The 27,433-nt window shown below is 36.5% G+C and overlaps 1 protein-coding gene across 2 annotated transcripts; it reads left to right on the forward strand.

Moving 5' to 3' along the window:
• The first annotated feature begins 2,736 nt into the window (after nucleotides 1-2,736).
• LOC119654207 lies at nucleotides 2,737-25,700 on the forward strand. Of its 2 annotated transcripts, XR_005249798.1 has the most exons (4): nucleotides 2,737-3,093; nucleotides 19,680-19,771; nucleotides 23,350-23,798; nucleotides 24,619-25,700. XR_005249798.1 is itself a non-coding variant. In XM_038059409.1 (3 exons), exons 1-3 carry the CDS (start codon nucleotides 2,992-2,994, stop codon nucleotides 24,731-24,733), a joined length of 309 nt encoding a protein of 102 aa, XP_037915337.1. In that variant the 5' UTR covers nucleotides 2,752-2,991; the 3' UTR covers nucleotides 24,734-25,700. The 2 variants fall into 2 exon arrangements, 1 of the variants encoding a protein (XP_037915337.1); XM_038059409.1 differs by lacking the exon at nucleotides 23,350-23,798 and having other exon boundaries at nucleotides 2,752-3,093.
• The last annotated feature ends 1,733 nt before the right edge of the window (nucleotides 25,701-27,433 follow it).

The following is a 27,433-nucleotide window of genomic DNA, read 5'->3' on the forward strand; positions in this document are numbered from 1 at the left end:
AGGAAGGAATTATAGACATATTAAGGGGGTCATCCCGTACGTGTTAAATACGTAATAAGTCATATGACATATGACATATGACATATGTCATATGTCAGATCGCCGTAATAAAGCGCGTATTTATCGGTCCGAATGACGTTCGAATGACTTCGCTAAAATTATAAGAATTGAAGCCGAGGCTTTACATGTGTTTCTTCAAGAAACCCAAGGTTTATGGACTATGTATAGCACATTAATGGTTAGTTAAGATTTTATGGCTAAAAATCACATTCTACTTTTTAAATGGGTTTTTCTCGAAACTGCATATTGAAAATCGACTGCCACAATAGCTCAAAATCTACCCAACGGAGTTCTTTGAAATTTTCACAACTTATTCAGAGCATATTTCTACGGTCCGCAAACTAGAATAATAATTGTGATTCATTTGGTAGTTTTTTTTATTCATTAAAGAAGCCTTGAAAAAACACCAAAATTTACAAAAAAAAAATTTAACAAGGCATCAAAAAATTAGCTTCTAATATTTTTGAATAATCCCAGTTTTCGGACTGTGGTTAAGTCCGCACGTTAAAATGCCGTTTGCATTTTTTCCTTTAAGATGATCACAGCACCCCCTAGCATGGCAACAGAAAAACACTTTTTTTGTAGATTGCCGCATGATCTTCGAGGCTCTGCGCAAAAATGAGGGTTCTATCGGCCATCGTATTCTTTAGGGTTGCTTTCAACCCTGTTCCTTTTAGAATTCGGAGGAACTGAGGTACATCAATTTTGTACCTAGTAATCGACGGAATTTTTTTTTGTTGGGTGGATAGTTGGGGGAAGGGTGCCTGTGAGTTTGCCGGAGGGGCACTTACACGACTAACACTGACCTTATCTTTTGTGTTTTTCTCTTCTTCCACTGCACAAAGTTGAATTCGTCGCCTTCCTTTTCTTCGATCAGTACCTCAAGGCACATCTCTCCTCTATCTTGGGGTTGTTGTTGTTCTTGTTGATGCCGTTGTTGTTGATGTTGTTGCTGACATTGCTGTTGTAGCTGCTGTTGCTTCGACGTTGAAGTTATAATCGCTTAAATTTTTCAATATGTGCTGGTGGAAGTAAACTGTGAATCACTGTACATAGCTCCTGTGGTCAACGTTATTTACCAAGCTGGAGTTTTACAACGACCCCGTGATTGTCTTAGTTTTCCCTGTTCTTTGCTTTGAAGGGTTATTAAAATTAAAGAAGCAATTATAGGCATATTAATACGATATTAATTGTTAACTAATCTGCGACACTTGCTATTCACCGCATGCCGCCATGCTCGGCATACCCGACAATTCGCATTGCCGAAGCTGCAGAGAAGGAAGGGAAACCCTCATGCACTTTCTCTGCAATTGCCCAGCTCTAGATAGTCAGGCTACGGACACTGAGTAAACCATTCTTTAAGGATCTCAGAGAGATTTCTAGCTGCAGGATGGGAGAGCTACTTTCCTTCGTGAATTCTACGGCCTGGCTCTAAAGATCCGAGCCGGCTAGACTCTGCCTCCCTGCTTCCATAACAGCAGTCATGGTCATAGGAGTTCCTGGTATCAAAACGACGCACCACAGCGCTACCTACCTGCGACACATAAAAATCAAGGTATAATTGTTTATTGCCTCGAGAGTATCGCTGCGAGCTACTGCGCACGGGTTCAGTCCACTCTCCGCGAGTCTTTTCCATATTCCATCGAGATGATATCCAGGCGAATTGAAACGGAATACCTGAGGCTATATGGTGATAAAGCAGCATCATTAACCAGAACTAGCTTGTTAAATTCGCTTATGGGAGGGGATTAAAAATCTAAGCCATGCATATAACGATTTGAAACCAAATTTCGTCAGAAAATGCCAATGCTAATTTGATACATTCGAACATGCACCAGAAAAAACTGATTTGCAATTTTGCTATGCACAATGCAAGTCTAGGATTTCATCATTCACGCTGGGAAATTTTGAGTCATTTTGCAAACGTTCGAAATGGTAGGAAAATTTAATAATCAATGCACTAATAGGCGAATTAATCAAAGCAATTTGTGCACGCCCTATTGAACTTGAACGTTCACCTCTCGATCAGCACGTCACACTGGCGGGCAAGTGTCCAATACGCCGCCAACATGAGCCCAAAGCTGATGTAATCTCGGCAACATTTTACATGAAACATTTCTCAAGGGAACTGTCCGAGTTTCTTGAACGCCGGCAACCGCCGTTTTTCCGTGGAATTACTCCTCGAGATTATCTACGCTGTTGGCTTGCCAGACTACGAGTGCCAAGAACTAGAACTGCGCAGATACTTTTCGTCGAACAGATACAGCGTTCAGCATAACTGTCGGGCCGAGATGAAAAAGTGCCAACATAAATCAATTTCCGGCCGCGCCGAATGTCACGTGACGCACCAGGCGGGGAGCGCTCGCAACCGGCCGATTGGCGCGCGCATGACTTCCGACGCGCCACGACATTTCTGGATCCGGCCGCCCGGAGCCGATGCCGCGTGCTCACGATCGCGCCGCAGCTCGTGTGTGGCGAACGTCGGGGCCGTCGCGCACGAATCGGCCAGCCGCCGACAATTAGCATCAATTCACAATGGCCGGTCTCTGGTGTTGAGCGCGAACCCAACGAGATTGTAACGGTCGTGAACGCGCCAACAACTTGGGCATCTCGTTTGCGAGCCGGACTCAACTTGAGGAGTCGACGCGCCTCGCGGCACACGCGTTCGTTTATAAATACTACGGCTACTACAGCCATTCATTCATTAAACGAGAAAGCGTTCTTGAGTTAAGGTCGCCGACGACGAGCCAATAGATAAGAAGTTCCCTCCGAAACAGTGAGACACGGTGAAGAAGTTCGTTCAGTTCAGTCGGAAATCCATCCAAGTCAGTGTGAAATAGTATTAGCGCTCAGCGGACGCAGTCCTGCAAGCAAATCAGTACAAATTTCGTTTTACGCGCCTCTTCCGCCCGACGGTTAACGCATAGCAAGATGGTGAATGTAAAAGTGTTCCTATTAGGACTTTTAAGTGTTCTCCTGATAGTGCCAGCTTTCTTCGCGACATCCACACAGGCCGCCTCAGTTTACAGAAAAGTGAGTTTTAGTATTAATTGCGCCACATCCTGTCCCCCAGATCGTTGAACCGCTGCGACGTGTCCTTCACAGAATTTAACATAATTTCACGGAGCGTGAATGTAGTATGGAGCGGAGCAGACAAGTGTTTGAAGCCATTATGCAAATTCGCTCGAATATTACACACAAAGTCGTAATTCATTTTCCAATTGGTTGGCCTCTGCCGCGGTGTCCCCGTACGGGTGACTTCCAAGATGAGTTTCTTACAATTTGTTGTGATTTGAAGAGGAGTCGACTGGAACTGATAGAATCTGAACTAGATGAAGCTAGTTATCATAAACTAGGGAATTTTGTCGCTCCCATTACCATAAGTTGTTTATTATTTGCTGACCTTTTCGCCCAGCGAGAAAACTTAGTATTCGCACAGTGATAAGCATTAGTATTTCGCTGCCGACGGAATCGCGTTTATTTTAATATGTGCAAACATTTCATCTGTTTAGACTCAAAACGGATAGATTTTCACAATTGCCTCTAAAAAATAAAGTAAAGTTTATTTGGAAGAGTATATCAATTAGCACAACATAAAAAGCCTCCCGGTGTTGACTTCTCTTATGAGCTGCACACTTAGCACCGATCCACTTCCCGTAAATATAGTTGAGGAGAGTAAAAAAGTTCCATCCGTGTTCTACGAGATAATGATACGCTAGTCTAGAAAAAAAAAACATAATATGCGCAAATTCGCCTATGTATTCATAAACAAACTATAAGATGTAAATATCGTTGATTACGCAGAAAAATACTACTCTGGACGGAGTGAAGCATAATCCATGAAAATTTTCCAAGCATTTCTAGAAAAGACGCACCCACTCTGAATTAGAGGAACCATAACTAATGAAATGTGGTTCTTCATGCTGATATGTGAGTCACATCACGGTTTCCCGAATATGAGGCGCATGAAGATTTCATCTGATTTTGAAAGTAATCAGTAAGCCAAGCAATTTCGGAAAATTTGGTTTGGACCAGGGTTTAACTAGATAAGAAAAAAATTATTTCAGCGTCCTGCTGTGCGAAAAGTTCAATTGTAATTTTTAACTTCATCTGCTCGCATCTCCTTAAGTCACACTTCAGCATCTTAAAACGGCGAAAAGGCATCCTGTGATTTTTCATGATTTTTATAAGCTTTCTGCGTGCTAATGTTTAGAAGTATTAAGGATGAAATATACCTGAGATAACTAAGTTCATTTTTGATCAAAATCGTTTACTATGAAGGACAGAAAATTAACCAAAGTCTGTGATTCTATTTTGCAGCCGATAAGGTAGCTTTATTTGTCGCCTGAAAAAAAATTGGGCGATACTTTATAATAGATAAAATAAAGCGGCGAAAAAAGGAATATCCTATCTCAATCCATTACGAAATTATCATTTTATTAGTATTTTTCTGCTTGTTCTTGAACTGATTTGTATTTTTCGGATTCAACAAAAAAAAAAAACAATGTTTCTGCATAGTACAGAAGATCCTCAACATTCGCAAGTGTTCTGTAGAAAGATAAAGATACATATATGTCCAATTATTTAATAGATCTCAAAGGGGTCCAAATACTTTCAGATTTAAAAAAAAATTGCAATTTTTCCCTGAGATGCCTCAGTAAGCAGTGAGCTGGAATTTGACGTAAGAGGCTACTGCATCATCAATGTTTTCTTTGAAAGCACAGTATTTTTCTATATTAGTATCCTTTGCGTAATTGGTTGACTTTTCATCTCTAAGTTACTACATTTGTTTCAAATATTAACGCACCTTTAAGCTCAATTTTGTTTAGTGATTCCTGTGTTTAGCCAGCAACATCGTCAGTAGCTCCGGATTTTTCCTCCAAAATCGCAATGATATCTTCCTTTACTTCTACTACTTCTTCTTTTAAATCAATAAATTCTTCTCCTTCTTTCCTGCTCCGAAACTATTTTTTCCAACATTGGGAGACATACATTTCCTGGTTTGGATCAATTGGTTCGATTCTTTAGAAAGATCGTCCAGCGTAATAAACCTAAAATGCTGCGGTTATATTTTGATCAAGAGATTTAACGTAGCAGGTAATAATATTACGTCAAAATTTGAGGCAAGATCTTTTAAAAAGTCGGAATTACCTAGAACATTGCGATCAGCAAAAGAACTGTGAAATCCATTATTTTCCTTTCCAGGTAAGGCAAATGAACGTGCTGTGACCCAAGCCTTTTCATTTGTTTCCTAAAACATCAGCAATATAGCCCTTTTCTTGAATCAATGTTTGTAGCTCCCATGGCAATTTACCAGCAACGTGGTATGCATGGTATACATCGACAAGTTCGATGTCATGGAGATTAAATCCTTTCTAATTTTTTTTTATCGCGGGAAAAGTTCCTTGTGGTTTCAGCGTGTAGTTGCGCTATAAACTCAGGCGCCATATTCCGGCAGAGGCATTAGATAGGCCTCGCATCCAATCGTATGAATTCTGAGCCTGCATTCAATACAGACTAGTACCGCTATGCTTGCCGTGGTGGGGCTCTGATTGTAACCCCCAAAGTCAATCCATGTCCGAGGAAGACCGTGGGATTTTGTCTACACGGCAGGTACTGACGTCAAACCCCCAGGATCTTCTTGCTCTTACTTTCTCGGGCTTTCAATCTGTCTAGAAGTTTTCTCCTTTCCCCAAAACAAAGAGTTTTTTCTTCTAAGCGGAAGACTGGAGTTAATTAACAACGAAAGGATTGGCACAGCAAAAAACTTAACAAATGATGAAAAAAGAAAAGCGGCCTTTGAGATGCCTCAATTTTCACGGAATTCATTTTGAAATAAAAATAAACGAATCTTCTGAGAATCACACACCTTCCCTTTTCTATGAAACGAACCCTTTTAATTACATATTTCTTAGAGATGCGATTTTTTTTCCACCTTAGAAACAATTGGACTCACAGTTAAGAGAAAGGGAAAAAGGCAGGTCATACATGTTGAATTTGCGAATGCTGCTAGCGCGAATCTTGACGTTCTACTGTACTAGACGAGTTCTTAGTCTGAAAAAAGCAACTTTTTAATAAATTTATTCATTTTTGCCAAAATAAACTATAATATTTATTCCTGACCGCAAAAAATAAATAATAAATTCAATGTATCTTATTCAATGATTTTCATTCAACCGATTGAAATTTTTATTAAATTTAATAATTTTTATTTTTCCACGAACGGCAACAAACAATTCGAAAAAAAACGTTGTGTTAGAGCAAATTGCACTAAACCCTAAAGTCAATATACGAGAAGTTGTCAGACAATTGGGTGCCCCAAAGGCGACAGTCTATCGCACTTTTCTCCAAGAAAGGCTCTATCCATGAAACGCCAGTGCGGGAATTACAGCAAGTCCTCAAGGACTCGCTAGCAATGATGAAGGGAACAAGTTGTTCCCGAAATATCGGTATTTGCAAATAAAATTCTCCACTAGCAGATAGAAAAAAACAAGTTTATAATTTCAAATTTAAAATATTATATTATCCAGTCCATATTCCGTATTCTTGCATAATTTTCGAGTATCTTTTATTCAGTCTTTTTTTTTGTCAACTAACTTTGGGTCATCCAGATTTTTTTCTGTTCGATATTAGTTCCGTTTTCTTGCTTTCTTAAATGAGTAAACCACTGTAGAGGTCGAAGAGAGAAAAAGTATTGAATAGGCTCCCCAGAATTTTCCCCTTTTTTGTCATAGCTACGTGGAGAACCCATAACTACAACAATTTCAAAAATCCATCACCGGAAAAAAAATTACAGATTCGATAGTACCTAAGATTGTTTTAAGTTGGTTTCTGTAAAAATGGCGTGGTAGTGAGTAAAAAACTGAACAATCGCTAGAAAATTGTTTATAAAAATTGAACCATCTAATATAATGATAAAAATAGTAGTGCCGAGGAAGAAAAGTTTTGAATATACAGTGAGAATTTCAAGTCGAAATTTGTTGTTTGATCTCGCAGCACATATTTTAAGTGTTGAACGGGCCAACTTTCATTCCCTTAGTGTTCAAAATCTGCCTTATAGATACAAATCGAACGTTGAAAATACCGATGGTGATGTTCCTGGCTATAAAAGATATATTTTACCTCAGCACTTTTGACCGATTTGGTAGCCAATGCTCAAACTATAACATTGAAAGATTAATATTTGTTATGAGTGCATCCAGCCTATATCCCTCACAACTGTAGAACACTTATTTTCACTTTCTTTTTTCACTTATTGCGAAACTCAAACCGTGGCTTAGCCAACAATACTTTCTTCTAGTGAGGCAAGCACTAACTCTGCATTATCTACCCTTACGCCGATCTGGATCCTATTCCTATTCACACTATTCAGCAAACAAACTGATTAGTCCTGCCCACATTTTTCAGATCTTCAAAACAGAAATAATTGTTAGACCTAATAGCCAAAACTTGGCATGTACTATTTCTTATGTACTTGCTAACTCCATTATAGAGTAAAGGACATCCACACAGTCGCCCTTGTATTCCTATTTTATTTCATTTTTCATGAGATTGTACTTTATTTTCATTATCATTACACTTAATGCTGTGCAAGTGATAGGTATATAGTAACGAATCAAGTAGAAAGACGAACGTAAGCATCCATGATGACCAGGATCCAAACCTGAGGCAACGTTGACAACGTACTACTTTTTGATCAAAAATATTTATTAAAACTGGAGGCTGGGATTTTCAGAATTGAGATAATTATCAAAATAAATACCTGTTACATTCTTACGAGCCGGAACGCTGTAAGCTTACACGTGGGACATGGGGGCGCTGCTGGCTAATACTGAATAATCTGCGGGAAAAAATGTATATATTCGGCCTACTGCCAGATTTAAAAAAAACTATGTAGTTATGGTAAACAGAATTTGGTTTGGGGCTGACCTGCAAAAGCGAGAGTCAAATTTGGAGAATAGAGTGGATCCTAGAGTGGAACAATGGCGCTTGAACTTAGAGAAATTCAGCTCACTGACGTCTCGCAATGTTTGCTTTGCGTAATAGGAGTCAGTTATAGTAGTTCGCTCTTCTGGTTAATCAATCCTGATGTTTCTCTGGGCATTCTAAACACGCCAGGAACCGGAAGCTCAGCGCTTCAGGTATGAAAGGTTTTGATGATATTTTCTGTAAGAATATTTGGGTACCCCAAGAATCCATTTGTACATGGCTCGTAGTGTATGTCTGTTGAATATGCGATGCGATTTGATGAGCTGCTGACTTTCTATCTAATTCGACAGAAAAGAGACAATTTTGACCTATTTTAACTTTGTTAATAATAGCAGGATTTCCATCAAAATTTCCAGCAAACTGCTCCATATTAAAACCTATATTATTGCATATTAGGGGGGGGGGGCAGTAAATTTTCAAAATATAATAATGTACTTTTATAAACTTTATTTGAGCAGATATCGCAATGGAGGGTATTTTGAAGTCTAAAAGTTTAGATACCATATGCATGAGCCACTATATTTTTGGGAAAGGTAGTTTCTGAGAACGGATCCTTGAATAAATCGACCCCTTTCGGAATCACATACTGTTCGCCTTTGAGCTAATCTCAAAACTAATATTTGCTTCGAAAAGTACTAATCGAGGCCTTTTATATGATACCACATGGCTACATTCGGTGAAACAAATGTTGGACGTGGAACAATGCAATTCGCCGTATGTGTGAGGGTTCACAGTTCTAAACCTTTCTCCGAATTTCATGACAATAGGTGCAAACGTTTCTGAGAAAAATCCGTGTGACAGAGAGATAGACAGACAGACGGACAGGGAGTCAGACAGTGAACCGATTTTCATGCGGTTTTGTTTTCAACGGATGTCATAATCTTATCTGCAAAGAATAATTATTTTTCAGGAAATATTTATGTTTCTGGTTTTATTTATCTTTTGCTACATATATGTTAAAAATTTAGTATATTTGCTTTGGGATATTGTTCTATTCTTCCAAGCTTTCTGATTTTTGTGTTTTCAATTCCCTTCCTTCACAACCAAGCTCCTCTAATTCTTGACGAATCATCAAAATTTTCTACAGCCACATATTACCCTGTTGAAAGATAACACCTCGAGATTTGGTCGGTATTTAACGACTCCCTTAACCACTTCATCCAATATCTGAGCCCCCACGCCAATTGTACAAATTAGAATAAATCATTTTGTAGGCCTGAAACAACTCATATTGGAAGACTCACTTCCATTACCCCTAATAACAACGCGTTACCTTCGTCAATCCCAACTTTGCGACATATCCTAGTGAATCATGTTTCTCCTTCCACGATCTTTCTCACTAGGCATTATCAGGCGGGATCCATTTTGACCTCCAATGGTAATTTGTCTAATTTCTTGTTTTTTAAACTCCTTCGGCAATTGATTGCATTGTCAAATTCGGTTCAATAATATTTGCACTTAAATTATATGATACAGACTTTTTGATGAGTTCGTGAGAAAGGAACCGATTCAGCGATTGACTCCTCAGGAATTATGTGGGTTGACCAATACGAGGCAATTCTTTCAAAATAGAGTGGCGAAAAGAATGCTGTTCTATTCAGGCTTGTACAGAATCTTGTCTGTAAATCTTACATTTTTCGTGAGTTTACTTCGAGTTTCGGACTTTCGCGAAGTAAAAAGTGCTTTAAAGCGTGGTCTTTAAAATGTTAATATAATTAATTATTTAATTAAAATACAACCAGTATTGCCAGAGATATTCGACTTCAGAGACATATCGTCAAATACGCAAATACTTTTTCCCGAAACTGAAACTCCGAAAAAAACCAAGTCTATTTCTCTGTAAACAGGTCACTCATGAGAATCTTTATTTTGTGGTCCTGTCGTTATTATTTTGGCATTCAAATTTGGAATTTGTAGTTTTGTTCATCTAGGGACGGAAATGGGCAAATGTGAAGGATTTAATACATTATGGAAGAAAATGGCCAGAAATAGTACTTTTTGAAATAAACGCACTGATGGTGTGTTTTGGGCCGAAATAGATTTCCTAGCCCCATATTTTTGCCTTAATAAGGATTATTAAGATATCTGTGCAAAATAAGAAATTGGCAATAGACCTCCTTAAGTTTGTCGCAAAATCACAAATTTCTGCTAAAACTTAAATTGTAAGCTGGAGTATAATATTAGAAATGTTGATGAAAATCCTATTATTATTACCAAAATTTCGGTAGGTCAAAATTGTCTGCTTCTTGTAAATTTATTTTAATCCAAGTCATAGAAAGTTAACATCATATTAAAGTGAATAGTCTGACTTCAAAAATATTAAGCAGAGACGGCTTTACGGTTTCTAACCAGGGCTGAGGCAAAGCATCAGACTCTGCCTCACCTTTGCCCTGGGAGAAGCGTGACCAAAGCGGTTCGCAGATGTTGAATGCTCCTTTATATAATTCGCAGAGCACCACATGACTGTGAATTATATTGAGTGTAAATCCGCCCATACTTTGGGCCAAAGCTGGCCAGAACTGAATAAATTTTGTTTAAGGATGGCTTATTAAATGCATATACATACACCATGAGCTACATACATTAATAGTCTAACACCTAAAGATTCTTACATACATAAGAAATACACAAAATCTTTCGTACCTTAAGTGAAGATCTTCAGGTTTACTACGTTCTTATTTCAGAAAAATACTTTTATCAGTCAACACAGTTTACTATTACACAGGGTTAAATTTTAATGACATTAAAACTTTTAAAATCCTGAAAATTTACAATTAATTTTTTTTTTAGATGAGCAATTACATTTTTTCATAATCTCTAGGATTTTTAATATGTTTGTATAATTTAGAGATTGTCTCAGATGTTAAAAAACTGAATATCTCTCGTAAAGCTGGGCTGATTAGTTTGATGTAAGCACTAGGATCTAAGTTAAAGTTCTGTTTGAAGTGATTACATCCATTTCAAAGCTACTGTTCTGTAGGGGCGACTTCAAGATCATAGATTCGAAAGGTTAATAATAGTAGTTACGCTTCTTATAATTATCTAGACATTCCCAAAAGCCCATAAAATGGGAATAAATTTAATGTAGTATGCTTGACATATCGTTGGATTAATCATTTTTAAAAACGAAATAACGATTAGAAAATATCAGCCAACCGTAGGATCCAGAAACTTTTATATGTTGTACATTATCATAGTTTAATTAGCCATGAAATTATCGGTGCGGCTTTCCGTTCCAGAGCAAGGAAAAATTGCGAACTTCGTTATCGTGGCGCTCAAAACATAAATTAAAACATTAAAAAAACACCGTAAACAATTTTCACTTTTATCTTCTCTAATATGCTATAATTCTTCTGTAAATTATTATTTATTATGATAAGAACATGATTCCCGGAACAAAAATTTAAAATTTTGTTGGTAATATTTTGATTCAGGCTTATTTCTTGTAGACGAGCATAAGATTTGGTTTTTCTAGAATGAAATCATCATTATCTATGGTACATTTACTTACACTTTGTTTATATTGTTAATATGCGGAATAACATTGATATAGCATGATTGAACTAACGTGGTTAATGAATATACATATTTTGCTGCGCAAATAGCGAAACAATGTAGTAATTAGTGACTAGGAATATGTAGATAAGCAATTGGAGAAGCGTGGCAAAAATTTTTATTATCATGTAAAGAAATGTTTGTAGATGAACACTTGTATGAAAAAATTATGCAGTAATCGCGATTTATTCTAGCTTCAGGAAAATTTGATCTAGCTTCAGGTACTTAATTCGTAGAATCTACATAATTTTGAAAAATTCTGAAAGGAGGGTGTGTGGCATAATATTGAGGAAATAAAGTTCTAGTAGCAACACGTGTATTCGAAAATACCCAACTACTTAAATAGTTGCCAAATTCAGTACACGTGGTTCCTGAAATTGAGTCACTTTTTGTTGAGAAAATGAAATTTTCAGAAAATTTTATATCAACAATCATTCTATTTATAAGAAAAACGCCGAGGAAAGTTATTTTTCATTGTCAGAAGGCTATAGTGAATATTTCACGTTGACAAAACCATCATTTGCCACTCCCACTCATGAGTTAGGAGAAAGGCACTCATGAGTTAAGAGAAAGGCAACAAGAAAACCGTAAAATGATTTGTAGACCATCGATTGAAAAAACGAGCTGTGGCTGCTTTTGAAAAGTGGACTCACTGCGATTATTCTAAATCAAATAAACGAGCAAAAGACCGCATAACGGAGAAACTTATCTAGGAGCAATCAGAAATTTTTTTTTTCTAATCGATGCATTGTCTGCAATATTCCTTCCGTTTATATTTTACTACAGACCATGCGCGGGTCCTTACGGAAAATATTTCTTTTACTATGACGAAATGAAGAACTAATAACTAAATTGGTTAAAACATTGTATTGAAATTTCCAATATATACAAAGTATCTTTTCATAAATTTAGACTAAAACAATTTAAAGTAAATCCTGTTGGTGATAAATTTGCATTTAACTTATAAATAGAACGTTTTTCTAGACGACATCCGAAAATAAATCATTACAAAATAGAAAAATATAAAAACAACTCTTTGATCTTCCAAAAATTGATTATAAAAATCAAAAATTATTATCTTATTTTCACTCGAATGAGTGGAGCCCCCAACATGTGCATTGAATGAAAAAGCCTCACATTTACCGGCCGCAGTCAAAACAGAAGCCACAAGAAAGATCAGGGCCCGCCGAGCAAGTAGAAATGTTTTGGTGACTAGATGTCTGGCAGAATGGCGGCTTTGTCGCTCAACTAATTAAGAGGAGAGTGGAAAAATATTAAGCCGACTTAGACGAACTGACTGCAGCCCGAATAACCAGTTAATGGTCAGCTTATTGCATTTAAGAGATCATTTGAATAACAAATACCGACTGCTTTGAATAATTGACCATGTTATGGCTATTTAGTTATGTTAATGACATTTTTCTGAATATAAAAATTTTACTGGTGAACTATGGGACCCTTACGTCATCAGGTATTTCATCAAATTACGAAATAGTACAGCATCCCGAAAACTAAACGGAAATTGGCACCTTTTTTGTCTGGCGAGTTCTTGAAGACAAATATCTATTTCTAGAATTGCACGTCAATGCCAGATTTTAGTGAGACTACAAGATTAGTCAGACGGACATGCAGACGTCTGGGTCTCACTGAAATCTGGCCAAATTTCAAGGAAAGTCAAGTGATAATTAATGAGAGCACATTTTGATTTATAGGCTAATAAAATAATAAAATAGAAAATAGTAAGAAACTAAGAGCAACGGTAGCCAGACAGCCCCGTATAATAAATGTGGATATGACTAGAGATAATGAAAAACGCTCAAAGCTAGTGGTTCGATGGAAACCTTATAGTTACGGAATTAGCTCGAATTTTGGAATTTCCAATTGACGTCACGATAAGATAGAAACATTCGACTGACTAAGAAAATAACATTCCAAAACTATGACACATTTTATCTATGAAATTTAGATTGAATTTCAACTATCAATATTGGTATTGTCTCAGTCCTGAGAGTTCATCGAATGGAAAAATATGCTTTTGCGTCATTTGTACTTTCAAACAGTTGAATATTCGCTTTATGTTTTGACATTAGATAAAGTGGAATAGTAGCATAGTCAATATAATTATTCAATAAACGTCCATTTCTATGTAATAAAATCACTAAAAATCTGTATCTCAACAAAAAACTAAACTAGGATCTGAATATTTATGAGGTGAACTGCATAAATTACAATATGTTCATACAAAGTAATCAGTGAGTCAATTTTTTAAAATTATTTGCAAAGATGAAAGAAAAGAAGAATGAATTTGTGTTTTGTGTAATGGAGTCATCTTTCTTGATTGAATCTTAATGAGAAAATGGCAGTAAATACAGCATATTAATCTTCATGAAGTAAAGCTGAAGTAAAACTGCTTAGGAAAATACAATTTAAAAAAGGGAAAAAAAATTATTCAGAAATTATTAACTCCATTATAATTGCTTTTCTTGACTAAGGATCCAGTTGATGAGACTCAACTAATGGAGAAAAAATGATTCTTGATGATTTGCTTCCAGAGTATCACTTTTTCCGCAAAATGTGGTAGTTCTTAAAAAATTTGATCATGAGGTATACGAAGCAAAGTTTGTTTCAGTTTTCTATATATTCTCTCCAGATATTCATATTTTCCAAAGTACTTTCCGAATTTTCCAAACTAATTTCAAACCTTTCTAATTCACTTCAGACTTCTCCACATCAATTTTAGAATTTCCATTTCAAATTTACACTTTTCCATTCCAAAATCGGACTTTTCCATTTCAAATTCAGAATTTTTTCCATATTTTACTTATGAAGTTCTATACCAACCTTTTACCATTGGATAAGGATGGAGGTAGGATTCTTTGAAAAAAAACTTCAGCTGTCCATGAATTATTTGGAATTGCTTTTAGTTTGAATAAACGATTGTATTCGATCTAGAAATATAATAATCCAATGGGGTCCATTAGTACGCTATCAGATCCTTCGTATTTTCTGAAAATGCAATATTGGTTTTTTCCGGTTCAACCATGAAATTACGGACGCCGCCTTGAGCCAACGTCCATTTTAATTAAGTAACTTTTATGGGAAAGTCAATTGTAGTAGAGAATAAAGTAATGAAAGCAGTTAAGGAGGTTCTCGAATTCTCACTTCCTTTGGGTGGGTGTCTGAAAGTAATTAGCAACACCATAATTTAAAGGCCTGAAGTTAATTTAAAAATATCTGAAATTAGTTTGGAGATTGTGAATTTAGTTTGGAAAATTCTGAATCAGATTTGCAAAACCTATATTTTCTTTTAAGGGGAGTTAAGGCATTTTTTTCGTTTGTTTTTTTTGGATATTTTTTTTCTTAAGAACTGTATAAAAATACAAATGCAAATCTTTTCCCATCTTCAGCATACGGAAAAATGGATACAGTCCATTATATTTAGATATAGTTAATAACAAAAGAATCGATTTCTCGGCCCGACACGCGGGATGACCCCCTTAAATACCTCTTAAGCACTCTTTGGTCGTTCGTACCTTGTACCTTTCCCATCAATTTAGGCTTTGAAGGTTTTGTTGGTCATTTATAGATATTCTATTTTACTGATCCCTGCTCTAAATATTCCTTTCTGGCCATGTGTATTGTATTGTGTATTTTTAAAAACATTCAGCAGTTTTTCATGAGACTAAAATAAAATTTAACTTTTACAACTTTATTCTAGCATAAATTCTAGGAACAGATTTTCCTGTGTTTGCTTTTTGGCTTTATAATTAGAATGATTGATTAGTTCAAAATAATTACAAAACTACGTCAGAATATTCGTAAGGGTATTCCCTCTTTGGGATTTACAGTCTTAGATTGTATATGTTTAATAATAGTGGTGTTCATAGAATTGAGAAATTAAATTTACAATGAAAGAAGTACATAAACAACAGATTAAAACAACACGTAACGAGAAGAATTCTTGTAATTATAATCGCGTCACGATCCTCTTTTGAAAACGAACTGTTCTGAGAATAGGTCTACCAAACTATCTTCAATTTGAAGTTATTATTGTCTATTTGCATTAACTACTGTTTTATTATCAGTGCTGTAGAGTGAAATCTGGCAATTTTGTTATTTATTCCAGGTTTCCAAGAGTACCTCGGCCTCGTGAAAAATTCTCCCCTTTCACTTTGTATTTCCAGATATATTTTTCGCGAATGGCGTTTAAGTATTAGTATTCCTTGCGACGCTGGGATTTTGGTAGAGCTAACAAAGCATCTCCATGCATACAGGTGAAGAAGTTTAGGTAACTCTTGTCGATTTCCTTTTCCAAAATTGCTGGACAGCCCGTAAGTTGCTCCTTTCAGATTACTGTGGCTGCCATTCCAGAGCCTCATAGGTGTATATACTATCTATTACAAACGTTCTAATCATTCCAGGCTCTACTTTACTTTTTCGTAAAGTTATATTTTATCATTCGCTCAATCAATCTGTTAGAAGTCCTCCCAGAATTTAGATTGATTGGTTTGGTTGACATTTTTTTGCTTGCAAACCCTCAAGTTCTTCTGTTGATAAATGAGATGGCTTTCAAGTTTCCACTGAAGGCAAAGTCAAAATGATAAATACAAGTAAGATACTGCTTATTGTTTGTTTTTTTTTTTTTTGATATTTAGACAATTTTTACCCTACAGGTTGATTATAAAATATTTCAGAAAAAATCATTTTCCTTAAAAAAACTAATAAAAAAAATCACACGAAGGTCCTATTTGGTTGAGTTTAGTTTAAAGTAGGTAGCAATTGCCTTTTGGTATGATAACCATTTTGTACAAAGCGAAAGCTTATCAGAATTGTCACTCGTAGCCAGTTATAAAGCATTATTCAATGGGGAAGGATATCGGATATCGGATATCGGGATTTCTCATTATGTGTAGCGAAATGGAGTTACGTGTTTTTCCCGTAAGATGATTTTTTTCTGAATAACGGGTGAACTCAGATTCACGCCACCATTTCTTCATTCGTAACCGTGGACGTGACGTCCCCCTTTCGCAGATCTAAGGACATTCTCCAGAGGCAGAGACTGCACAGACTTTTTCTTTGCAGAAAACCTTACCAAGATATCTTCGTCTGAGTTTTGTGGAGACCGGACTGCTATATACGAAGTGCAGGGCCGTCCCTTCCTCCTCCTTACATTGGCTGCATATGGCCGACACCACCACTCCGATTTTTCCATAATATAATTTAGTGAGCAGTGTCCCGTTAAAAGCCCTACTAGGTTTTCACATCCCACTTTTTAAGGGACATCCCTTCTTTCTTACCGTGTCGTTTGTTTTGATCGCATATTTTTTATATTTTCATCTATTTAGGGTGGTTAACATCCTGTGGATTATGATATGAAAAAACTACCAATTTATGCTGGTTTTAGGATGAGCATGTATCGAGATGAAGAGTATTTTGGGGTCTAGGTGTCATCTATAAATACCCTTTTTTCCAGATTTTTCTGGATAATTTCTAAAATAAGTGAACACTTTCCAATCCCTACACAACGTAGGAAAGGAGTAGTCCATGAATATCAAAATAAAAAAAATCTGCATGCCAACACAGAGCGATTGGGTATTTGTCAAACTTTCAAGATATGACAAAACAGCAACCCGATATATAAAGTGTGAAAAACACGCACGTGGTCGTGTTCAATCATCCGGAGCTACTCGAAGCCCCTGCACAATCCCCGCACTGCAATATAAGTGAGAACCTGCGAGATTATATCAACGATAGGCTTTGCGAAGGTCCCATTTCCAGCAAAAAACTATTTGATGGAACGTCTTCTCGAATAATGGATAGAAATTCCAGCCGAATATGTCCAACGTTTGGTCAATCCATGCCACTGGCCAATGAAGGATGTATTATACGTTATGCTAAAAGTCTTCATACGAAGCATTAACTTTTCATTTTTCTGAGTTTTAATGTCATAATGATTTTTTAGCTGTGTCTGAATTTCATTTTTACCTGTGAAAATAGTTTCTTTTGTTTTTTGTCTTCGGCAAGAGTTTTATTTATCCTTTTCGTTAATTTTCTTTGCATTGTCTCCAACGGACTACTAACTTAGGACAATGTCGTTCACTTCACGCGTGTAAGCTCACAGTTCGAAGTTTGCCACCAATTATCGCGTTCCGTAGGTGTAACTTTTTTCGTGAAAAGTGCATGTAACAAAAGATAGATAAAAATTCAGATATTGGACCGATTTTCCAAATAACCTTAAAAAAACACTTCTGAAATTTAAGGCAAATGACAAAAGTTTATAAACTACGATACTTAATAGTTTCTATAATATGTGTATCTTCTGCACAATCTTTTCTGGAATATGAAATAATATTATATTTCATGCTGTTAGGATGAAATTCCAGGCTGTCAACCAACCAAACTTTCCTAACTGGTTTGCCAGTCGTGAACACCGACTACGCGAGATAATATATGGAACCGGACGGCACGAGCTGGAGTTAACCCGGATGCTAGCAGTTCGGCGAGATGATGGCCGGAGTTCTTGGTTCTCAAATATTATCTTCTTGAACACAGATTTTACATGAGTAAACTCATGTGCCTAGACTCAATACTAAAAAAAACTAAACCACCCGAGGTAAACTACTATAATAGAGATGTAAAGTCTCGAGGCGGGCTGATACCACCAAAAATTTCTTTACAAAACGAGCTAAACTGCCAAACGGCCTAATAAGGGAAGGGAAAATCGCAACAATGCTCTCTGGTGTTTGTTCAGTCGCTATTAGTTTTCCTAATCCCTTGCCAAAAAGGTAAGATCTATTATGCTCTACTGTTGCTAATCAAATGGGATATTGGGGACCTGCCTTAGAACGAGAGCTACCAGCTTCGACCTTCCAGCATTGTCCGGTTACTTCCTTAGCTGTAGGTTATCGCTTGAGTACAAAATGTAGTGAAATTGAAACTTGAGTTCATTCCTGTATTTCACATAAGTTCGAACAAGATTTTCGGATTTTAAGTTTGTTAAGAGAATAGAGACGCTGGCGGTCGGAGGTAGACATTGCGATTAGCAGAGAAGTATATAATTTCGAAGTTTCAAGTCTTGCAATTTTTGCCAACGTATTGCATCAACTTTTACTAAAGTATATTGCTAATCTCGTTTTCTAATAAAAACATTTAATTTGATTTTTACCATTTGGGATCGTTTTTTCCTCCTTCAAAAGAACGAATTAGTTCTATGAAATATACAGCATTCATGGCTTTTCATTTTTCAAGATAGCCTTGAAAATTCCTGGATTACTTACTAACAATTCCCGGGTTACATTCACTGCTATATGAATAAATACAATGTATTTCCGACAATAACCTGTTCACAGGTATTATTATTGAGCCGTAAACATCCCTCAAAAACACTACAAAATTGCTCAAAACTCTAAAATAAGAATGTATCATACTTCTCAATTCCTAAACTAAATACTACAACAAATTATCTTCTCAAATCAACCCAGTGTCACACTCTTCCCATGATTTGTGTCGTTTTCACCTCACCATTCACCCATTCATTAACAATTTCAACGAATCTATTAATGAATCTTTTGAAACTATTCCGCCCCATTAACTATACAGATCACTTTCACACAAACTATCTGTCTGTTCAACACTAAACGTTTACCTACATCAGCGAATAACAAGAAATTTCCAAGTAGATTGCATCAGAAAGATACATTTATCTTTCCTTGGCTCCCGCAGTAACATGACCTTTACCTTAGCGGAAGTCATGTGAGATATGTACATATTCCCCGGCGTGAATTGAACAAGATAGTATAGACCGGCGCTAAAAAAGAAAAAAATGTCAGGGTAAGTGATAAGGCATGTGAAGGATTCGTTTCGAAAGTGGCTACTCATTAGTAATGCGACCCTTTTCGGAAGAAATTATAATGGCCATGGCTTTATGACTTTAGGTAGGGTACTGATGATTTCATCTTGATTATTGATAATTGCTTTGTTGTCATTTCCAAAAAAGATAAAAATTACCTGAGTTTTTCTTGCACTTGATGAACTGCATGGCACTTTGAACTGAAATTATGTTTTTATTATTTCAGAGATCCACCAGCAACATTTGCCATCCTGGTGCACGATGTGGATGGTATGTGTACAATAAAACAACACGACATCTAGAAGATCCTCACAAAGCGTAAGTATTTTTTCCACTATATATTGCTCATATTCATCTCTTTCTGAATTGGCTATATTAAGTAAATGATGACGGAAAAATTCAATTGTTACACGACATAATTGTAACATTCATTACCAATGTGACTAGTTTTCTTCATCAGTAATTAGTAATTATAGCTAAGCGACATGTTCCACATGTGGTTCTGAAATAAGTCCTTCTAGTTTGTTCGTGGTCGATCAAAAGTAGTATGTTTGAACTGAAAAGAAACTGAAAGCAGCTCTCATTTCTTGAGTACATAATTACATAGTATATTCATAACTTCTGGCAGTCAAACAAATCTTTACCTCTCACGAAGTAATAAACCAAATCAATCGAAAATTACACCATTAGAAAAGGGAAACATAGAGCCTTCAAACGAAAAAAAATCATTCAAAATGGCCGCCGCTAGCAGCTACACAGGCCCGAAGTCTGTGAGGCCATGCATCGATCGCTTCACGCACGGTATGAAGCGGCATTTCTCGATCTGCACGCACGGTGCTGGCCTTCAAACTCTCCAAATCGGTGTAAGTTTGATCGCAGGCAGTCTTCTCTAACTTATCCCAAGGGGTGTAGTCCAGAGGATTCAAATATGGGCTGCCTGATTGTGAAGTCAGGAACACGCGCCGCTAACCCCTGCTGAATTATCTTATGAGCGGAGGCCGAGTCCGAGTCCTGCTGGAAGCACCACGGCTTTCCAGCGATAGAGATTCACTCATTGATTTTGACACCGACTTCGCAGAAATGAATATCAGTTAATCCGCAATATGAGACGCCCCGCCATATCATGACAAAAGTCGGATGGTGACGACGTTGGACTCGCGGAGCCTTTTCTTTGGCTTCACAACAATTGTGAGCATATACTCGATCATTTTGTCACTAGAATTTTTCCTCGATGGTAACAATTTTTTCAACAGAAAATATTATTTCGCGATATTTTTTACCGCGAAATAGTTGCAGAAGAACAGCATACCGAGTTCGCCGTATTTCGTTCAGTTTTGGCGCTAACATATGGCTAACGCACCGCCGTTACGCACTAAGGTCAAGATCTTCTCGTAGAATACGACTCATACTTCGAGTTGAAACGCCCATTTTCGTCGACATTCGTTTCTGCTTGCGGAGGGATTGCGACGAACACGCTCACGCACAGCATGCACGACATTCGGGCGACGTACGAAGCGCCCTTCCCGCGACCTGTCAACCACCCACAGCTGTTTCACGATATCGAGCTAATGTCTTAAAAACGAATTATTCATTTACCAGCAGCTTTTTTAACAAAGTATGAATCTTTTTCGGCGTATTCCCACATTGGGGCAACGCAATAATCGCGATTCTTTTTTTTTTCGTAGTTACCGAACTTCATCGTGTTGTCGTTCACGGGCTACTGACCTTCGGAACCTAAAAGTCTGGCGGAAATGAGGTATGGTTAGGTACTCTCCGTGCGCGGTGTTATCAGTTTCTGCGGCCTAACATTTCTCGCTATAGGCATCGACTGACAGAACTTATAGGTATACTATGTATGTTCCTTGCAGAATCGTCACGACAAATCCCAAAAAGAAGCTGTTATTTAGAGTTGGTAGACTGCTATCCGAATAAGTTATATTTATTTTCTTCTGTGAAACTATAGTTAAAAGAGAATTGTTGAGAATCTGCGCATCGATTCTCCGTGGTCGTAAAGTTGAGCAACGCATAAATCCGCATTGCTTACTGAGTCCTCCCATTTGTTCCAGGATTTTCGATGTGGTCGTTTTCCTACCACCTTGCCGTTGAGAAGGCACATGGCCTAGAGCTTGGAGCTTTTGAAGAGATACTTCTTCCTACTGTACTTAATTCGCGTATGCCACTCCACTCCAGGAAGTAAGTTGCTTCCCAAGTGGTCCTGTCCGTCATCAAGTGAATGCGAACTCAGGACTCCCAGCATCCTCAACAAAAAATAGAGAGAGGATTTGCTTTCGGAAAAAAAATATTTAAAGCTCTATTCAAAATATTGGACAACGCTAGCCTCTCCATCTTGTTCGAAAAAAAAAACAAATTTAGCCAAAGAACAACACGTTCTATGTAGTTATTCGTGAATGGACTTACCTTTATAGGTGGAAATGCTGACCAGTGACCAGGGGAAAAAGGATTTGGCCAACTAGACAGTGATTTGAAAATATCTTTATCGCAAAGAGAAATGACGATCTCGACCTACACCGATCCCTCTATCAAACGGGACAAATTGTATGAAAGAAGAGAATCTCATGAAAATTGCGGAATCGGAGGCATATCTCAGATAAGTGAGTGATGGCAGAAGAATAGGTTCTTAGTCACCAGGGCAAAACTATACCTCACTTCGGAAGTTGGAAAATGGAGACCGTGTAATTTACAGTTCCACTCTGACTATATTCTTTGATCAATACTTTTCGGCGAGTCCAGAGTCACAAGTATCTCTAAATCAATACACACCTTCCGAAATAGGCCACAATAGTTTTCTAGGGGCACCATGATGAGCGTTACCCTCGATCGAAAGTAATCGGACTAAGAGCCCGACCGCTATGCACAGGAGTAGTATAGAGTTCTCCCGTTAAATGAAGTTAGCAGAGGTCTTTCACGAAATTGCTGTTACGGATATAATCCAGAAACTAAGGAAGGTTGAAGCCATTGGAAGGGTCCCAATTACCCCATATAAAAAAGCAAAACAACTAAAATCAAATGTTAACATGATGGTTATCGTCTTTCTTGATGTTCGTCGAATGGTGCTTCGGGTATTTGCTCCCCTGGCTAGACTGTTAACTAGCACTTCTATTTTCAAGTTTTTTTAGACCTAATTGCCAAGAAAAAAGCCTGAAACCACCACTGCACACACGGCGTTAAGAGTCAACTGTTATATGGCCTCTCCTGGAACGTCCCCAACCGGCTACACCTAGCCCCGTAAGGTTTTTTCCTGCTTCAAAAAATAAAAAAAAATCTGAAATATCTAGAATGAAAGAGCTTTGATGATAATGAGGTGGTCAAAAAAAAAGGTCGAAAGTTGCTTGCAACAAGTGCACGGCATTCAATGGGCAGTACTTTGAACGAGGGAATTTTGTAAAAAAGAGTAAATATATTTTCTAAAACGAAAATTCAGTTATTTTTGGCCCCCCCTCGGATTGGGCTCAGAGTGATAATCACAGACGACCGGAATGCTGCCACGTTGCTTCCTAGTGTATCACCATTCAACTCCAAAACTCAATGTTTGAATTGGACTGTTGTCTCTTTGATTATCACTACTATATCTATAAAGGTATATTTGCGAGGAAAATTCCATTTATCCAAAAATTTATCTGGGCTTCAAGCGTAGTATTGAAATATTCTTCATGTAATTCTATCAATGAATTTTACTTCAGAATATCGCTGCTCTAAATAATCAAAATTTTCATAAAAGCCGGCGCAATGTAACTATATTCCATTTTTATAACAAAAACTTTGTCTTGTTTAATAAATATATATATCAACTAACAATTGTAACAATTGTACTAGGTATGATAGATATTATCTTCGTCCATATTATCTTTATATTTAATTACATTTTTGTCTCACAGATGTAACTGCCCAGATAATTACAAATGTTATTATGTTAGAGATGATATTAGCATCGCCGCATATGAATACCGATGCCGAGAAAAGTCGGACAACAGCGTACAATGGCCACAATTCAGACGAGGCAATAAATAAAAGAATTATAACTGAAAACATTTGAAAACGCCAGCTATTAAGACAGTACAAACATTCACTTTAATTGGATATCTAAGGTCTTTGAAAATTACCAAAGAAAGAAATTTGAATTCACTTAGTATCAGCAGAGATTGATTTCATTTTCATAAAAAAAAAAATTGGCATTCAGTCAATAGCTGCATTTTTCAATATTTCACTACATCCAAACGTTGAGACATCTTATCACTGGAAAATAACTTTCTACAATATTGCAAAAAGTGCTAAATATTCTGATTTCCATTACTTCTGGGTAGAACATATCCTATGTAAGCAACAGGTAATTAAAGAGCTCTCAAAGGGACTTGTACAACTCAATAGTGTTTAGAATTTGCGGTAGTGGTAGCCTCTTTAAAAATCATTGCATAAACAATCAGTTCTGTAACAATCATACCATCTTCGTAATGTGGAGTTCTTTTCAACATTATCTGCCAAATAATATAAGCGTTCATATTGACAAAAAAAAACTAAAGCGTGCTGAGTCTTTCTGCTTATTTTGAAATTAAATTCCTAACTAAAGAGAGACTATATTATTACGTCTCAGCACCTCGATTTCTCAATGAAAGAACGCAAGGAAGACCCTCGAATTAGTTCAGACTTTATAGTCAGAAAACTTGGTTGGTAAGTCTGAGGGACTAATTCTGAATTGTAACATGACATATTGAGGTGCCTTTGGATTTCTAGCTTTTTCGCTTAAGATCATGCTGAAACCTTGCGATGTACTGTTTTGGTCTGGGTTTTTTGTAAATTTTAACAATGGAAAAGAAAGCGAAATTCGATTGTTCGAATTATTACTCAATACGATAACATTTATTAACCATCTCCAACAAGATGTGATGCTGGTGCTTAAAATCCTATCCTCTTTGGCAGACAAACATATTTTTATTTAGTTTCGATATAAAGCTTCAATAAAATGCCATTGTAGACCTCCCAAATATTGGATCCTAATTAATACTAACGAATACCTTTGTATTGGCTACTACTCCCACTGCTTACACTACTTGTTCTCTGTAGCCTGTTTTTGTAGAAAAGTTAATTGTCAAATAAATATAATATGCGATAATAATCTCAATCTTATATCTTACATATTTTCTTTACAGGTGTGAATGCCCGAAAAATGAACTGTGCACTCGAACGGAAGATGATATTTCCATTTCGGCGTACGTTTACCGGTGTAGGCCAGAATCCCAATCGGGCGACACAAATTTATCATGAAATTTCAACTAAGATAGATGGCTTTCGCCAACCGGATGTACTTTATTTCAAAGCATACTAGACTTAATTTCCAACGCTATTGTGGAAGAAATCAACACCCAATTTACGGATTTTCATTCTTTGTTTTGAAACAGAAGTGTAGTGTCATTGTAGCCTAGCAAATAGAATGTATGAGAATAATATAAAATATTACAATCTTAAATATAATTAATTTAATTGAAGGAAACTTAATAGTAGTAAGATAGTCTTTAGCAGCACATCAGAATCGAATCATACTTTATCCTCGCTAACTTTACCTGATTTTGTTAGCTAATATACAAACAGGCAGCTTTACTATTCAATATGTTACAGACAAACATTTATCTATAGCCTAAGATAAATTCGTCAATTTTCCATTTGGACACAACCGAATACAGCAGAAAACATAAGACTGGTTCCAAATTTACTCAGTACTATAACCAATAAGTTGATCACGACCGCATACAAATATATTTTAGAACTTTTTTTATTGAATACATTTTATGAAAGCCCTTTTGCACGTACACACATTTACAATAGTATTTATAAAGTCTTATTTTCATAGACCGAGAATAATAATTATTAATTTTCTCCACCCACGAAGCCACTTCTCATTGAAAAATACTTTTCACTTGACTTCCAATATGCAAAAATTTTAAACAATGACAAACATAATGTCCATGTTTTGATTTATTTATTTAATTATAAGATAAACCGTTTACCCAGTATTGTATATTTGACAGCAGAAACTAAAAATTAATACAAAATCAACTGTCTTGGAGAAAAATTAACAAATATGTAAAACATTTCAACTGTAATGACTTGAAATATTCGATTGCATTCTGAATGTGGAAATTATTTATTCTGTTCAATATTATTGAAGATTATTTTGAAACAAGTCATAAATTATTATACTTTTCTCAAATAAATTTGTATCTCAGAAGGTTGATATATGTGTTTTAATTGGTCATCCGGAGGAAGTTGTTGGCAACTGGCAATATTTTAATGCACATTGTTTTGTTATGTTTTTATAAAATCTGCTTAGGATCATGACAAAACGAATACTCATATATTGTGACGCACGTGAGCACCGAGGAAAGCTGGGACCTAAACTTGAACAGAACTCGTTCATTCAGAATTTTATATTTCCAGGAAATCCAAAGAAATTGACACTTTTCCATTATGTCAAAGCTCCTTGATTTTCCTTTCTATCTTCGCACTAGTTAGTCCAGTCACTGACTGTAGTAAATTAATATTATTTTTTTACTCCGGAAAGTTAATAACTTGTCTTTCAACGTTTCCACCCTTAGACAGAGAATGAACTTAAGGGGGGTGAATGAATTTAAGGTGGTTTTCGAGCAAATCTCTAAAATATAGTAATATGCTATTATTATCCCTATTTGAGCGGATATCGGAAGGAAACGCTGCTCCCACACCAAAACCTAACCGTGGCAGAAAATCGTTGAAAAGCAGCACTATGACATCGTCACAAAACCGCTATGATTTGCAAAAGAAAGCCAATTAACGGGCCAAGAAAGACTTGACACAATCCTTGCGGAAGAAGGTCAAAGATAACGCTCAGCCACCGAAAAAACGTAATCGCCAATCCTCTTCATCAAATGAAGAAGTTGGAGACTTTTGTCCGGCATGTGAACAACTTTTGTCATCGCAACAATTCAATTTACTGCAACTCTTGCGACATTCCATATAATCTAAAATGTATCGACATGCAAGGTCGCAACTATTTCACTTGAGCTCATTGGTGGTGGTGCACATCACCCCACGTTTTTCGAAAACGCCAAAAACCAACTTTCGGAAAATTGAAAAGAATTATTATAAAAAACATCTAATTTAAAAAAAAATAATGACATAGAAATTTAGTATTTTCCTTTCTTTATATGATACAGTCATTTTATAATTTAATATAATCTAGGAATAACACTTTTTCAATTTTTGGGGCAGACATTTAGAGAAAAAAGAAATAAACGCGGAAAGTACTAATTGAATCCTTTCATTTGGTGCCGCACATAACTATATTCTGTGAAAAAAAAGTTGGTCCCCCTTTCACATATATGAGGAGCCCCCCTTATACCCAACACAAAATTATGCTACTTGTTGCATGGAAAGGGGTCTACAGATCGGCTTAGGCCTGAATTTTACTAAGCGGTTTTTGTCCTCGTTATCATTCATAAACATGTCGTGCTTTTGAATTTTTAAAAGGGAGCAAATGCCACCTATTAACCATTTCGGTCGCGCTGTTCCCAGGCAGAGGTGAGGCAGCGTCTGATGGGTTGCCTTTACCCTGGACGGAACCGCAAGTCATATAAAATATGTAACCTTTATTTAAGAATAAGTGAAATGAAATAGATAACTTGTAGTGCACAGGTTAAAAAAGAATATTCCGTCGTTAAGATGCACTTTGAACAAAGATGGAAAGCTATCTATTAATTTTTTTCTCAACAATCAACAAATTACTCCGCACTTCAATTACAAGTTGATAGAAATTTTACCTATTTCTTTAAAGGGGTTTTACAAGAGATCGTTTGCAACAAAATAAATTCATTCACAAATGGATATTACACTATGATGGACTTAAGATTTTTTAGAAACTTCCCGACCTTTTATCAGAAGGAAGTAATTTAAAAGAAGCTACTCCACGCTGAACATTGGGGTAATACGTCT

The sequence above is a fragment of the Hermetia illucens genome, chromosome 4, assembly GCF_905115235.1.
Source record: "Hermetia illucens chromosome 4, iHerIll2.2.curated.20191125, whole genome shotgun sequence".
Lineage (NCBI taxonomy): Eukaryota > Metazoa > Arthropoda > Insecta > Diptera > Stratiomyidae > Hermetia > Hermetia illucens.

Excerpts from the sequence above, each read along its gene's own strand:
- LOC119654207 (XM_038059409.1), top strand. The coding sequence starts at position 2,992 with ATGGTGAATGTAAAAGTGTTCCTATTAGGACTTTTAAGTGTTCTCCTG. Across the intron at positions 3,094-19,679 it reads CCGCCTCAGTTTACAGAAAA|AGATCCACCAGCAACATTTG; the intron begins GTGAGTTTTAGT and ends TTATTATTTCAG. Across the intron at positions 19,772-24,618 it reads CTAGAAGATCCTCACAAAGC|GTGTGAATGCCCGAAAAATG; the intron begins GTAAGTATTTTT and ends TTTTCTTTACAG.